A 15,331-nucleotide genomic window follows, 5' to 3' on the forward strand; every position below is an offset into this window, starting at 1 on the left:
AGCGCATTACATGGTGTATCATGAAAAAGTATACATTGGTTAAAAAATATTCATTATTTAGGAGTACAGGGTATTAGCAGTACTAGTGGAAGAGTAGGCCAACTGCAGTATTAAGTGGAGCAGTAAGAGTGAGTTAAGAAGTAAATTGAGGGAGGGGAAGGAGAAAGGGAAGAAGGGAAAGGAAAAATTATGAGAAAAGAAAAAAAAATTGAAACGAAATCTATGTAAATAGAGAAGGGTGGAAGGGGTGAAGGGCACACAGGTAATGGGGGAAAAAATAAGAACTAAGATACATCATGTACAGGTACAAGCACCCAATGATAAATGTAAACGTACCATATACCTAAAATGTATCAATAAAAGAATTAAAAAGAAAAAAAAAAAGAAGTAAATCGAAAGCCAGGTATTGTGACAGACATAATCCTAGCATTCAGAATGCTGAGGCAAGAGGAACCTAAATTTGAGACCAGCCTGGGCTACATACCAGTTCAAGACTCGCCTAGATTACATAGAAATCCCTATCTCAAAACAAAAACAAAAAACCAAGAAGTAAATCAAAGAAGGTATGAATGAACAAGTGGAATCTAGGGAACAGTATTCCTGGCAAAGAAACAATTATTAACCATACCTAAAAGTATAGTTAGACCAGAGTGAGCAATCAAGAGGAAGAGGAAGAAAGAAATTTATTTACAATGTAATAGGCAGCAGATCTGGTAAGTTCACCTTAAAAATTTTGGCTTTTAATGAATAATTCAGGGTTAAAAGATTTTGGGCAGAAAAATGAAGTGATCTGATCTGAAACTGCTATGCTGTGAACAGATTAAAAGGGGACCAAGATAAACTGGGCACAGAGGACATATTTGTAATCCCATCACTCTGGGAGGCTGAGGCAGGAAGACAAATTCAAGTCCAGCCTGGGTAACTCAGTAACTTAGTGAGAGCCTACATCAAAAAAAAAAAAAAAAAAAAAAAAAAAAAAAGGAAATGCTGGGGATGTAGTTCAGTGCAAAGGCCCTGGGTTCAAACCCTAGTACCAAAAATGGAGCCAGCAGAGATAGAAACGAGACGTAAGAAGCTATCAGAATAATCTAGGCAAAAATAATAATTTAGATGAGGATGAACATAATCTAGATAGTAAGAAGTGGTCAGACATTGAGTATAATTTTAAAGTAAACAGGATTTCCTAATAGACTGGATATAGAGTGTAAGAAATTAAAGAGTAAATATTTGTCTTAGGGGATGTCCATGAATTAAGGCACTAAAAGCAGGTAAATAGAGTCTTTTGTGTTTAGAGATAATGCATACTATTTTGGACATGTTAAGTTTGAGATGTCCTGAAAGTGAAATGAAGGAGGGTATTTAAGAATAAATGAATAATATATATCAAATGGACCAGATAAGTAAAATAAAATGAGGATTGAGATTAGCAATTAAAGTCACTGGAGACCTTGATTTCTTTCCAGGAGTTTTCCTACAAAGGAAAAATAGAGGACAGAGGGGTTGGGCTGTTGTTCAGTGGTACAGCACTTGCCTAGCATGTATGAAGCCCTGGGTTCCATCATCAGCATTACAAAAAGGTGTGTGTGGGGGGGTGTAAGTGTTGGGGCAACTGAGAGCCAACAAAAGGTAAAAAAACCCCAGATATTTCTACTATCTTCCACAGGAATGATAGTATAAAGTGTCACTTTGACAAAGTTAACTGGCAGAAATTTTTTTTTTTTTTTTTTTTGGTACGGGGGATCGAACTCGGGTCCTTGTGCTTGCGAGGCAGGTGGCGGAACCACTGAGCTCAATCCCCGGCAGGTAGATTTTTTTTAAAAAAGCTTTTCAGAAGAATGTAACAGAATCCAAAGTCTCTACAATATCTCTCTTACAATTATCTAAATTTGCAAGTTAGACACAGAAACATGAAAATGTTAACAAAGATTTCTTACATACCAATAGTATAATGATGCTTAAATGAAGATTAAAAAAAATAAAAGAACAAATGGCAAATCTCAAGAGAAAACAAAGTATTTTTAAAGAAAGAAAAGAACTGCACAGATATTCTGGAAATTAAATTACAGGACCTAAAACTTTTTGAAAAATTTATTCAGTGGATGTAATAACAGATTGGGACGAGAAAATAGTGACCTTTAAGACATATTAACAGAAAGAATCTGATCTTGGAAAAAACATTTAAACAATCAGTCAGATTTGTGGGAAAATTAAAATATCTAAAATATGTGTAACTTAAACTAGAAGAAAAGAGAGAGGTACTGGAAAAAAAGGTTGAAGAAATAATGTGCAAAAATTTCCCCAAATTTTGTTTTTAAAAACTTAGAAATTCAAGAAGACCAGCAAATCCAGGCATATACAATGAGAGAAATCATTCCTAGGCATATCACAGCTAAATACACAAAAACCAAAGATAAAAAATAAATTAAAAAGAAGCCAGAGAAAAACGACATATTCAAAAGATCAATAAGGGCATGCTGACTTTTCATTAAAGGAAGCCAGAAGACTGTAGATTGACATCTTTAAAGTGCTGAAAGGAAAAAAAAAAAATCTAAAATTTTGTATCCAGTGAAAATACACTAGCAGAATGAAGTGAAATTATGATACTTCAGATATGAAGACATCAAAGAGAATAAGTCTTTGGCAGATCTGAACTAAATGACATCAAATGGACACCTAGATCTTCAGGAGAAAGTGAGCTGCAACAAAAAAATTTAGTACCTGCTTCAGTTTTAAAAAGAAATTTTCAGTAGTACTACGTTTGCTGAAGGGCCAGAATAATCTTTCATTAGGTGAGCAAACTCGAACTTTTGTCTCTAGGAGGAAACGAACAGGCTCCTGTACCTCTGTTATTACCAAATCAACAGCTGTGGTCATAAATAGCACTTTATCTAGAGAGAAAGGAGAAAGAAACAAAGAAAAAAGATGAAAATACATTTGTTCATATGATTAATATAAAAGAAAGTACTTTTACTACAAATTTTCAAGACACCTTATGGGCAACCATCAATCACATAAACATCTAAAATAATCAGACAAACCACTGTTTTGAAATTTTTTTTCTGTAATGAGAATTCAGTTTTTGGGTAAACTCCCAGACGTGGAATTAGTAAGTGACAGCTATATATACATTAAAGTTTAAGAAATGTACTGGTATTATTTTGTAAAAGTATCACATGGTTCTTTTACATTCCCTTCACTAATGACAGAAATTCTCAACTTTAAATTTAGCTAATAATGGTATCTTACACTTTAGAACAGTTTATCTCTTATATCCATTTATCTATATTGCTACCAATGACAAGAAAAACTGAAGGGGAAATAATGTTCAATGAGAGGCATGTATTGAGCAAATTATATTTTCAGGATAGAATATTACGCTGTTATTAAAGGGCATTCAAGAAGAGTTTGAAATACCTTGGAAAAGTTATTTATGTATAGAGTATTTGAAAAGCTATACAAAACTGGTAATAATGTAAATTTCTTGGGTGGGTGAGGCTAAGGACTGTAATAAACTCTTTTCTCTATATACTTTGAATTTTTAAGACCTATGTGCGGATTATCTCCATAAAAACAAGTAAAATTTCAAGTGTGTAAATAAACAAGTTCCCAAGCACAAAAGGGAAGGGAAAAACAAATAAAGGTAAGTAGTGGAAAATAGGAAAAAAAAGGTATTTCATTTATAGGTTGAATTTAATAGTAAAGTTAAGAACTATGCAAATTCTTTGTTTCACCAGAATTAGGTAAATACTGAAGACTGGTCAAGCAAGTGGTCCTAAGGTTTGAGTATCTTCTTGTAATTAAAGTTCTGTTCATGGCAGCAATATCACCTTTAGGAGTTTCTTCATTTACAACTTGAAAATGCGGGGATTTTGGATTCCAGCTTCCAGTAATAACATAGGACTTTCCATCTGAACTTTTGCCCATAGACTCCTAAAGAAAGAGTAAAAATAAACTTTAATAAGAAGTGGGTAACAATACTCAAGCAGCTTGTTTTGCTGCTTTTGAAACACAGGAGATGAAAAAATATAAGAGAGGGCCAGGGATTTAGCTCAGTGGCACCACGCCTGCCTTGCAAGCACAAGGTCCTGCGTTTGATCCCTGGGACCGGAAGAAAAAAAAATGAGAAAGAGGATCAGAATTTTTTTAAAGTAGAAATGTGTGTAAATGATTACAGTTAAGATTAAAGATGTGTTGATTATTTACACATTTGTTCCTCAAAAGTTATATGCAAAGTAAAAGCTTACAAATCAAATCAAATTGAACAAATAAGGAAATTCACTGCTTAATCTATGTTGAATTCTTTTGTCAAGTGAGCAATCATCATGTTGTTTATAGTTTTAAAAATTATTTATAGCAATCCTAATACCTACCTCTTGTATTTTTTATAGCTTACACAGAATACCTTCCTAAACATACTTTAACATTTACTAAGTAAATAGTATATAACCTATGAGAACAAAAAAAAGGCCTTACCAAATCTAACAAGTGCATATCACTATTTCGTACATCTTTTCCTGGGCTAAGGAGAAGACCAAAACACCTGTAAAAAACAATAACTGAAATAAATTTGGAAAAAAGATAACACATATAAAATATGTTTAAATTAAATTACATTTATAAATATCTCATGGATAGAAAAAAGACACTTGAAATTAGCAATAAATTAGGGGTGTCAAAATGATAATCATTACTTCTTTAACGGAGATAGGCAAATTGCTTGCCTTTTATTACCACATAATTAAGATTAACATGTTAGCTGAAGATTTATGACAACTATTTCAAAAGTAATGAAATACTGGGCCAGGGATTTAGCTCAGTGGTTCCACCACCTGCCTTGCAAGCGCAAGGTCCCGAGTTCGATCCCCAGTACCAAAAAAAAAAAAAAAAAAAAAAAGTAATGAAATATTAACTTCAATAAATAAAAGAATTCCCTAGACAAAAAACACTTTGCGAATATATACATATAAAATATAATATATATTCTTTTTTTGGTACCGGGGATTGAACTCGGGACCTTGGGCTTGGGAGGCAGGTGCCAGAACCACTGAGCTAAATCCCTGACCTGCAAATATATTTTAATACAGTACATAACTGCTCTATTAGATTGATAAAAAACCAAAATTTGCATTCAAACTAAACTTGGTAAAAACGCTTACCTTTCAATGGCAAGTTCTTTATTAGTTGTTTGTTGCACATAAATGACAATCTTCTTATCAATTCCTTGGCGTAGTTTAAAGCATTGTCTGTCTTTGTCTTTCGGAACAGCACTATAAACCAACATGTTTCATTAATTTTGCAAATTTTCCTCACCACATACTAAAACAATGTATTAAACAAAGACCTCGAATCTGATTCTTTTCTATCTATGCTTGGGTTTCAAATAATAACAAAAAAGTAAAAAAATCATCTGCCTTTTAATGTGGAGATATAACTAGATAATCCACCAAATTATACATAAAAGCTACTTTTATGCCTTCTAAAACGTGGCTTTAGTTTTTTTTTTCTTTTATTGCTGTGGAAATTAGATAGTTGCAGAGTATACAGTATGGCATCTGGTATCCAGGACTAAAAAACAAACAAAAAGTGATTTTCTTTTTTTCATATATAGCACTGGTTTTTACAACTGTATTATTATTGCTTTATTTTTTAAAAGTACATAATGGACAAGATAATCTTAGATTCTCAATTTCAAAAGAAGTTGCCTTTTAAAAACTAAGAGATTGGGGCCGGGGATTTATCTCAGTGGTTTTGCTGCCTGCTGCTCAAGCACAAGGACCCTAGTTCGATCCCCGGTACCAAAAAAAACAAAACAAAACTAAGAGATGAAGAAGATATAGTCAATAAGCTGCTTCCTAACAATTCCCTTGAGTAATAACCTTATTATAAGTCAGTTATTAAAATACTGATAGTTATTAAGTATCAGCTTAATATAATATTTAAAATATTCCAACAAAGCCTGTTTACAAAAAAAAAAAAAAATTGCCCTAGTTTCCCACACAGTACCTTTCTCTACCTCCTTTTTTTCCTCAATGATAAACACTGTCCATGGCAATCAGCCAATAGGCAAAAAGTCTAAATTATACCTTTTTTCTGCACATTACCATAACACCAAACAGAATCATAAGCAGATAAAAGGCCAGATGAAAGCTCTAAATACCTACTCAAATTAAAAGTGGCCCTGAAGAAATGAAACCATCTGAAACCAATTCAAGAACATTTTATAACACTTATATTACAAAATCAAAGAAACTTAGCAAAGCAATCTAGGAATGGCAAACATGTTTAAAGAAAACTTTTGCATACCAAACTGTTAAATATTTGTGGCTGATAGAAATTTCACCTATAAGGAGATAGACGGGTCTCAATTTTCAACAGTAGATAACGCTGGTCTCTATGTTCTGTGGATGCTGAAGCATAAGTAAATATAATCTCATCTCTCAGCAATTTAAAACAGCATATATCAAGTTGTCTCTGGTGCCATGAATCTAAAAGGGCTGCATTAACAGGAAGTAGAGTGGAAAGTACAATCAGTGGGAGTTCACCTCACTGAATGTTAGGGGCCTAAATTATATTTCTGCTCCTAGTATGTCACTGAATAGATCCAAAGCGGTAATTAACATGTAACTGAATAAATTAAGAAACTAAGGTCTAGGCTTAATTTTCTTAGCAAGCACAATATCAAATAAATTTATCTCAGGGGGTTGTTTGATGGATTAAATAATATAAGAAAAAAGAAAGACAAAGAAAGAAAGAGAAAGAAAAAGAGAGAAAGAGAAAGAGAGAGAGACAGAGAGGGAAAGAGGGAGAGAGGGAGGGAGGGGAAAAGATAAGCGAAGGAAGGGACAGAAAGAGGAAGAAACGATTTGAATGGTATAAATAAAATGTTCCATTTCCCTAAGGGTTATATTAAGAAACTGCTTTCTAGTCATAACAATGTAAAAATTATTTTCGGGAATGAGAAAGAGTATCAATTTTTCCCACTGCACCTTGTCTACATTTACATCAGGGTAAAAACTGACAATCAGTCTTGTGCTATGGTTAACTACATTATATATCTCTATTGAATAGATGGTAAATCGTATGGGTATACCACCACATTTTAATCACTCTATTCAATATTTAATTTCTACTTTTAAATGTTTCTATTATACTATATAGTGTGTTAAAAAGAACAAGTAGATAATTGGGGGGGGACATCAATGAATATTTCTGAGATAAATTCTGAACTATATTGCAAAATTATTGGATAAAAGAACTGCAATAGGCAAATTCAAATCTGACAAAACAAGGCATATTTTTCAATGATTTCATCACTAGATTGGGTTAACAACAGTGTTTAAATTGCAAATTCAGTAAAACCAGCAGCAAAGAAAACAAAGCTCTTAACAAATGTGAAAAGGAAATCTGACCATTATCTATACCATCATCTGCTTAGTATGACAGTAAACAGAACAGGGTTGTCTGTGGTCATTTTACTATGACAGCTTGATGTTAGAAGGAAGAGAAGTCATGCTAGTGCCTCTCTGCTGAGACAACTTTACCTCTCCTATTCAAAACTGCAACTTACAAACAGGAATTACATAAATATTTTCAGTAAAGGGGAAAAATACAGTTTAAAGTAACTTGTTTCTGAAAAAGAAAAAACATTAGAAACCTATACATTATAGTTTCCTTTTCTCAGGGCAGAAATGTACACTGTAGGAAAAATGACCTCACAGTGCTGCTTTCAGAATGGAAATGCAAGCTAATGAGAGAGCATAATGCCTAACACTGTACTTTTGTGCTCAAATCAAAGTCGAAGTTTCACCGTACCCTACCACCAGATGGCATGACAATACCAAGATCTGAAGAGAGATCAAGTGTTACCAGTTTTCCTAAAAGAGGAACCACTGATTGTGTTTTGTAATTTAAAATGAATTATTGGAAATTATTCATATTTCTACATAATTTCATTTAACACATTTTCTCAGGTAATTATGAAGAAAAGAAACTTGTATAATTAACTACTGATTATGATCCTAAGTAGCACCCATTTTGTGATATGGTCTACGTAAAGAAAAAAAAATCAGTCACCTTACAAACATAGCACTTTAAATTTAGAGAGGATTTTAGAGTCTAGCCATCTTATTTTGTAAGGAAACCACTGCCAGGAGATGTAAAGAAACTTGGAAATGGTCACACTGTTAGTAATAGCAATAATTAAACTAAATGTAAGTTTTGATTTTTGATTACTTAAAAACCAAAACCAATTATTTCTAACTCAATGTAGGTTAGACTTCAGACAAAGCATTAATTTCTCCCATTCCTATGTGTTCAGGTAACTTTAATGGTCTAAACTTGATTTCAGAGACTTAAGTTCTTCAAATAAAACACAGTACACCACTCAAACCAAACAAATACAGTACAACAGATCTAGTTTCTTATTAATTCCCATTTATTCATTCATTCATTCGGTTTTTCATATAAGAGAAAACAAGTGATATTTAACTTTCTGCATCTGGCTTATTTCACTTAGCACAATGGTCTGGTGTTCTATTCTCTTCTTGCAAATGACATGATTTCATTTTTCTTTATGTCAGCTGTAATTCTTATCAGTAGTCAGCCAGCTACTTTATGACTAAAATAAGGTAGTAAGATGTTCCCCATATGATGATTTATTGCTTTAAAATTCTTCAAATTTGCTTCTATAAATTTGCTTATTGCTTTTTAACGTTAAATGATAAATTTTTAAAACTCCCTACAAAAGCAGGCATTTTGGGGATGAAAGGTATATATAATCTAACCTATAGTTTGCTTTGAATGACAGGTAATTTTAGCACACTAATATAAACTCAAGAAAATGAATAAAATAAGTTGCCCTACCTAAAATAACCTTTACCATCATCTTCTTTTATTTCTAAAGACACAGAGAAGGTAAAGATGTCACTGTCAGGAGTCTGCGGTGCAGCAGTGGCTGAAAGTGGGGTCTGTTTGGCAGAACGGCGGAAGGCAGTGGCAAAACTGTAAAGTATCCGGCTAACCTACAACCAGACATGTTAGGAAATGGGCTGTTATCAGAAGACATGAAATACTATTAAAGCTGAAAGGTTACCTACTGTTGAGGAAGTAATCATCTTTCCATTAATTATTTCTTTTGGTAAATTAATCTGTTAGGCCTCTAAAGAAAGCACCAAAAACCACCAGAGAGGGATTTAAAAACAAAAAAGGAAAGAAATGGTTATAAACACTAGAAATCTAACTGAAAAATTCCTTCTTTAATGTTAGAAATTAACTTAAATATTACAGTAAAAAATACTTCTAACAAGTTTGGGTCTAGAAGAGTGGCTTGCAAATGTGGCACTGTTGGAACCAGGATGCCTATCTAATCCAATAAAGAAGTAGCCAACAGGTCACCTCTGACACTCTCAGCAACCATAGTGAAAGCACTGGTGAAGTTTCATTTGCAGACAGTTTTCTCTTAAGGACTTACAGCTTCTTGTATTTCACACCGAAAGACATGTATTCTGAAGAGCTCTGCATTGTAATGACTTTCAGTAAAAGCAAAACAGTCGCTCTCAGGAGTTCCATCATGCCCTCTGACACAAAAGAGGATTTTGTAGATAGGGTAGTTTGCTATTTCAGTGTTTGTCTGAGGATCTAAGAGCCTGTTCAAAAAAACAAAAAAAAAAATTAGAGAAAGTAAGTCAATTTACACTATTTTGCTATTAGAATTTGAGCCATCTTTCTGGCAAAATGACCATACAGACCCCTTGTGGTATGACAACCCTAATAATCTTAAATTTCAATAAATAAGTCATGGGCTGGGGATTTAGCTCAGTGGTTCTGGTGCCTGCCTCGCAAGCACAAGGACCCGAGTTCAATCCCCAGTATCAAAAATGAATAAGTAAATAAACAAATAAGTCATATGTGAATTACCAAAGATATTGATTATATATAATTCCATGGTGCTAAAAAGTATATATTCTTGTGTTTGATAAATACATGATACACACCATTCCTGATTCTGTTCAGAGCATTGAGCACACAACCATGAAAGGTTTGAAAAGAAATTATGCAATTTCAACATCACAGGGCAGAGCCATTAATAAGGGTAGCCTAGAAGACCCTGTTCATAAGTACCTAGGAAAGAAATCTAACTCAGGTTTAAATGCCCTTTTACAAATGCTCTGAAAATACAGGACAGATTATTTTCTCATTTCTCTCTTCTTTTCCTCTCTACATTCTCAGCCCTTTCTTAAAATTGAGATGAGATTTTTTTTTTGCAAGGAGAGGCTTTTTAGAGACAGGGTCTCGCTACATAGTTCAGCGTAACCTTGAACTCACTATGTAGTCCAGGCTGGCCTTGAACGCATACAGATTCTCCTGCTTCATCTCCTGAGTGCTGGGATTACAGGCATGCACCACCAAGTTTGGCTTCAGACAAGATCTTGCTAGATTGCTGAGGTTAGCCTCAAATGCGGATCCTTTCATAATTTCACTGGTGCTAAAAATGCTGATTCTAAGAACTGTACAATTATACATGTATATTTATATATGTTTACATTATGTTTTGTTTTTTTGGTACCAGGGATCGAACTCGGGTCCTTGTGCTTGCACAGCAGGCGGCCAAACTACTGAACTAAATCCCCGGCCCTAGGTTTACATTATGTACACAGAGTCTTAATAAGCCAAGATGTTAAATGTTTATCAACAGGAAAGTAAGATTAAGGGTAATTTTTTGATGGGGTCTTGCTGTGTATCCCAGGTTAACATCACAGCTTGTGATTCTCCTGCTTCAGACTCTTTTTTTTTTTGGTACCGGGGATCAAACTCAGGACCTTGCAGTTGAGGCAGGTGGCGGCACCACTGAGCTAAATTCCTGGCCCCTTCCTGCTTCAGGCTCTTGATTGCTGGGATTATAGCAGTACCACCTTGTTCAGCTTAAAGGTTTCTTGTTTTACTTTTTTGTGTTCTCTTTTTTCTAAAACACACATATACTTTCAGTAATGGAAAAGACTTGTATTTTAGCTGTACTCAACACATTATTTAGCAATTCTGTGTTTAGTTGGTTGATAACAGACATCTGACTGGCTATCTTTGTTACTTCTTTTAGTTAATATAAACAATAACCACTTCTAGATACTTATCTGGGCCTCAGTAACCTCATCTTGAAAAGAGAGGTAGGGCCGGGGATTTAGCTCAGTGGTTTCGCTGCCTGCTGCGCAAGCGCAAGGACCCGAGTTTGATCCCCGGTACCAAAAAGAAAAGAGAAGAGAGGTGCTATATTGAAATAGTTAATATTTATCAATAGTTTTTTTTTTTTTTTGGTACTGGGGACCAAACTCGGGTTCTTGCACTTGTGGGGCAGGTGGTGGAACCACTGAGGTAAATCCCCGGCCCATTTATCAATAAATTTTTATAATTTCCAAAATAAGCATTAAATTCTGTTTTGAAATAATGTATTGTGCTGGTATTTTTACTGGGGGAACATGGAAAATATAAATTAATTTGTTAGGTAGACTCTGATGATCAATATTCTTCAATTATCCTCAAAAGTATTTAAATCTTTAATGTACTACACAGGATTGGGGTGAGGACAGTATACAAAACAAATGAGTGTCCATTTTTTACAAGGGTCACAATCTTGGGAAGAGATAACATGAATGTCAAACAAATTAAATACTGCATGTGGGAAGAAATTTTTAGCAGCTGTACCTCACACAAAGGTCTACTATCTATAACATATAAAGAACTGAAAAATATCAGACCCCTCAAATTCAAAGACCCAATTCAAAAATGGGCATCTGAAATGGACAGACATTTCTCAGACAAAGAAGTAAAAACAGCAAATAAATATATGAAAAAATGGTCAACATCACTGGTCATTAGAGAGATGCAGATGAAAACAACACTAAGATTCCACCTCACCCCACAAAGAATGGCTGCTATCAAGAAATCAACCAATAATAGGGCTGGGGATTTAGCTCAGTGGGGGTGTGTGGAGAGAAAGGAACCCTTCTCCATTGTTGGTGGGAGTGTAGACTGGTGCAACCACTGTGGAAATCCATATGGAGATACCTCAAAGAACTAGGGCTGGAGGTCCCATTTGACCCAGCTTTTCCCCTACTGGGAATCTTCCCCAAAGAATTAAAAGAATCATACCACAGCGATATATGTGCACCCATGTTCATAGCGGCACAGTTTGTAATAGCTAAAGCTTGGAAACAGCCCACATACCCACCAACTGGAGACTGGATAAAGAAGACATGGTGTTTTTATAAAATGGAGTACTACTCAGCCATAAAGAATGAGAAACTAGAGTCATTTATAGCTAAATGGATGCATATTGAGGCCATACTCTTCAGTGAAATAAATAGGACACACGTGTAAATACCGAATAGTTTCTCTAGTGTGAAAAAGTGAAAGTATAAATAAGGATGAAAATTATTAAAACGAATAACTGATAATTTGAAATAGGGAAAGGTCCAAAGGGGTAGGGGTGGAGGGAGGGGAAGGGGAAAGGGAAGAAAGGAAGGGAAAAATTATAAGAAAAAAAAAATGGAAACACTGCATGAATAAAATAATTTAAGTATTTTATTCACTACTGTGTCTTTGTAAAACAATAGGTTAGAGATTTGATGGAAATACTACAAAAATTCAAGAGGCTGGTCTCACCTCACAGTTCCCTCAGATACATTCGGCACTGATAGGGTTACATCTAATGAAATCTGACACTGGCTTCTTAAGATGGACATCATCCTTAAGGCTTCCACTTCACTCCTGGGAGCATTTACTGAAGCACAGCCTAAATAAGTTAGTTTACTGAAGACTACACTGTCCTCATCAGCCACAGGTGTGAAAGGACTTGACACTTCTGAATCTAAAAAAGACAAGACGATTATTTTCATTTTGATGTATTGTTAACATACATAGCAGGTATAAATCTACAAGTAACATTTAGGTTCTAAAATTAAGTTTTAATGAGATAATATGCCATAATCCCTGAAGAAATGCCAATGGAAGCCAGGAAGCTCACATTAAAATAAAACACCAAGATTTTGGGATATTACTATTAAGAATCAATTCTAAACCCAGAAGTTGACCTAAAATTCAAATAAGATTCATTTTTCTGCCTCTTCAAATTTGTTTTAATTTTGTGTCTTATATTTAAGTCAAATATACATTTAGTATTTACCACTTTGAAAAATTATCTTATTTGTGTCTTTTCTGATCTACAGTGTTGTAAATCTTGGTTTCACTCATCATCTTAACCATTTTATTGTGTTTTCTTAATCCCCTTGCTTTTACTTTCCCAATACCACATGCTGATTTAACACCCGAGTATTACTAAATGAATCTTTATAATTGTCCTTTTCCTCCCTCCTTGCTATTGTCCTAGACTTCCTTTTCCAACTGGGTAACTATACCAATAGAGTAACATAAGTCTGGAGCAAATACTATTCATCAAGGATTAGCTCTCTATATCCTCAACATTGTATTTAAATTCTTCCTTTCCTAGAGAAAAATCTTTAAATACAGTATTCTGGAAAAAATATTCCCTTAGGGTCATTTACTGTTTTTCTCTCTTTGGCACAACTGAAATACATTTAAAGGGAAAACCGAATAGAACACATATCTGACATCTCCCTACATCTAAAATCTGGAGATTCTACAGAACCTTTTTTCCCCCTGTGTATCATATCTAGTACAGGGCAGACACTCAAATATTAAAAACAATAACCTTTAGTTATGTAAGCAATGCAGCAATCCTAACCTCCTTGTCCAGGTTTCACAGGCAGATTCATCTCTGGTTTCTGGAGCCCCACTAATGGCACAGGGTTAATGGTGGATGACGCTGAGAGTTGATTAGAAAGAGGCCCATCTCCTTCGCCATCCAGTTGTGACCTTTCCACAAGTTCCTTGTCTCCTGGATGGTCATCCATGGGAGGATCCATCAGCACATCTGCTAGCTCTTTTTGCAGCTGCTGTTCACTTCCATTCCCTACAATCTAAGGATCACAAACACATGTAATCAACAAAGTGAAAAAGAAAGGCCAATACTGATTAAAATGGGTCTACATTCTAAAGAAAATTATCAGCATTTCTTTTGATACAAAAATATCTTCTGTGGCGGAACCACTGAGCTAAATTCCTGGCCCTCTTCTGAATGTTTTTATAAAATAAAATAAATCAAGATCTGAAATGAATAAAGGCTGCAGCTCTTCTCTTAATTCAAAGTTCTTCATGAAAAAAATGCATAGCAAATCTGAGACTAATAACCAGAAATACATATGGTAGCCTGCCAATGTTTTAATGTTTTTTATTTACAGTATGTTTAGCAATTAAAATATTTATAATTTTGTCTGATGAGAAATAATGCTTTTAAGAGGAATATCTTTAGTGGCTTTTCTTACCCTTAAGGAAAAATGTGCTTGCTTCCAAAACATCAACAGAAAAATACCTAGCAGGTAATAAATTTCACATGTATATTATGTATATATTCCTACTGTAAGCAAGTGTCTGTATTCCTGAGGAAGAGTTCTCTGATATAAAACAGGTTCTTGCCCAGTCTGGTGGTGCACACCTGTAATCCCAGCACTCCAGAGGCTGAGACACAAAGATCACCAAGAGTTTGAGGCTAGCCTGAGAGTTCAAGGCCAGCATGACTACACAGTCAAAAAGAAAAAAAAAAAAATGAAGAGGTTCTTAAAGTTCTGAGACACATGAATAAAGCAGAGGAGATGAGTGTATAAAAGCACTGAGGAATGGAAACACTGCACTGCATTTAAATAACATCAAGTATTTTCATAGAGTCATAATGGTTTATTATTAGTTGGCTCAGCAAAGAAGTAAACAAGTGTAAAATAGAGACTGCCCAGTGCTAAGAAAAACTAGTGACAAAGCCCAGTATTTTCATTAAATGGTTATTCAAGAAGGACTAGAAAAATTAAAAAAAAAATAATGTAGCAAAAGGAAGTCATTAGGAAAGAAAGGAAAGGCTCACTTAGGAGGTTTTCTGATGACTAAAACCTTACAGAAAAGTTGAAACAGGTGGGGATATGGGACTGTTAAAGAGAATGAGGCAATCTAGTAAAATTAACAGGTTAGAAAACAGAATTCCAGTAACAGAAATACCTCTGGGCTAACCCAGTTCACAATCTTTTATTGTCTTGAGCTTTGCAACTCTATAAACTTCCAGTCTCCTGGGCTGTAAATTCTGATTGAGAAACAGTCTCAAGTCTTTTTTTGCTGACATTTTCCCAAGAAAATCCTAACACTTTAATTACTTTTGCTGTGGAAATAAAGGCCTCTTGGCTTCAATGACAACTTCTGTTTCTGTGAACTTCATTTT

General features: G+C 34.5%; 1 protein-coding gene across 4 annotated transcripts in view; it reads right to left on the bottom strand.

Moving 5' to 3' along the window:
- The window catches only part of Rabgap1 (RAB GTPase activating protein 1), a 183,369-nt gene that overhangs the window by 109,593 nt on the left and 58,445 nt on the right, over window positions 1–15,331 (bottom strand). For 3 of the 4 annotated variants that reach the window (XM_004849413.4, XM_004849414.4, XM_013073653.3), the window contains exons 3-10: window positions 13,754–13,988; window positions 12,655–12,859; window positions 9,470–9,644; window positions 8,863–9,020; window positions 5,157–5,267; window positions 4,474–4,540; window positions 3,828–3,930; window positions 2,719–2,888 (exon numbers count right to left, since the gene is read on the bottom strand). In XM_004849413.4, the coding sequence (XP_004849470.1) occupies window positions 2,719–2,888; window positions 3,828–3,930; window positions 4,474–4,540; window positions 5,157–5,267; window positions 8,863–9,020; window positions 9,470–9,644; window positions 12,655–12,859; window positions 13,754–13,988 (1,224 nt within the window). Of the gene's footprint in view, window positions 1–2,718; window positions 2,889–3,827; window positions 3,931–4,473; window positions 4,541–5,156; window positions 5,268–8,862; window positions 9,021–9,469; window positions 9,645–12,654; window positions 12,860–13,720; window positions 13,989–15,331 lie in introns of all 4 variants that reach the window. The other variant, XM_021262111.2, reaches the window with a different exon arrangement.

Source organism: Heterocephalus glaber, unplaced genomic scaffold, assembly GCF_053883595.1.
Source record: "Heterocephalus glaber isolate CG9 unplaced genomic scaffold, H.glaber_assembly_v1.0 deba00001479, whole genome shotgun sequence".
NCBI lineage: Eukaryota > Metazoa > Chordata > Mammalia > Rodentia > Bathyergidae > Heterocephalus > Heterocephalus glaber.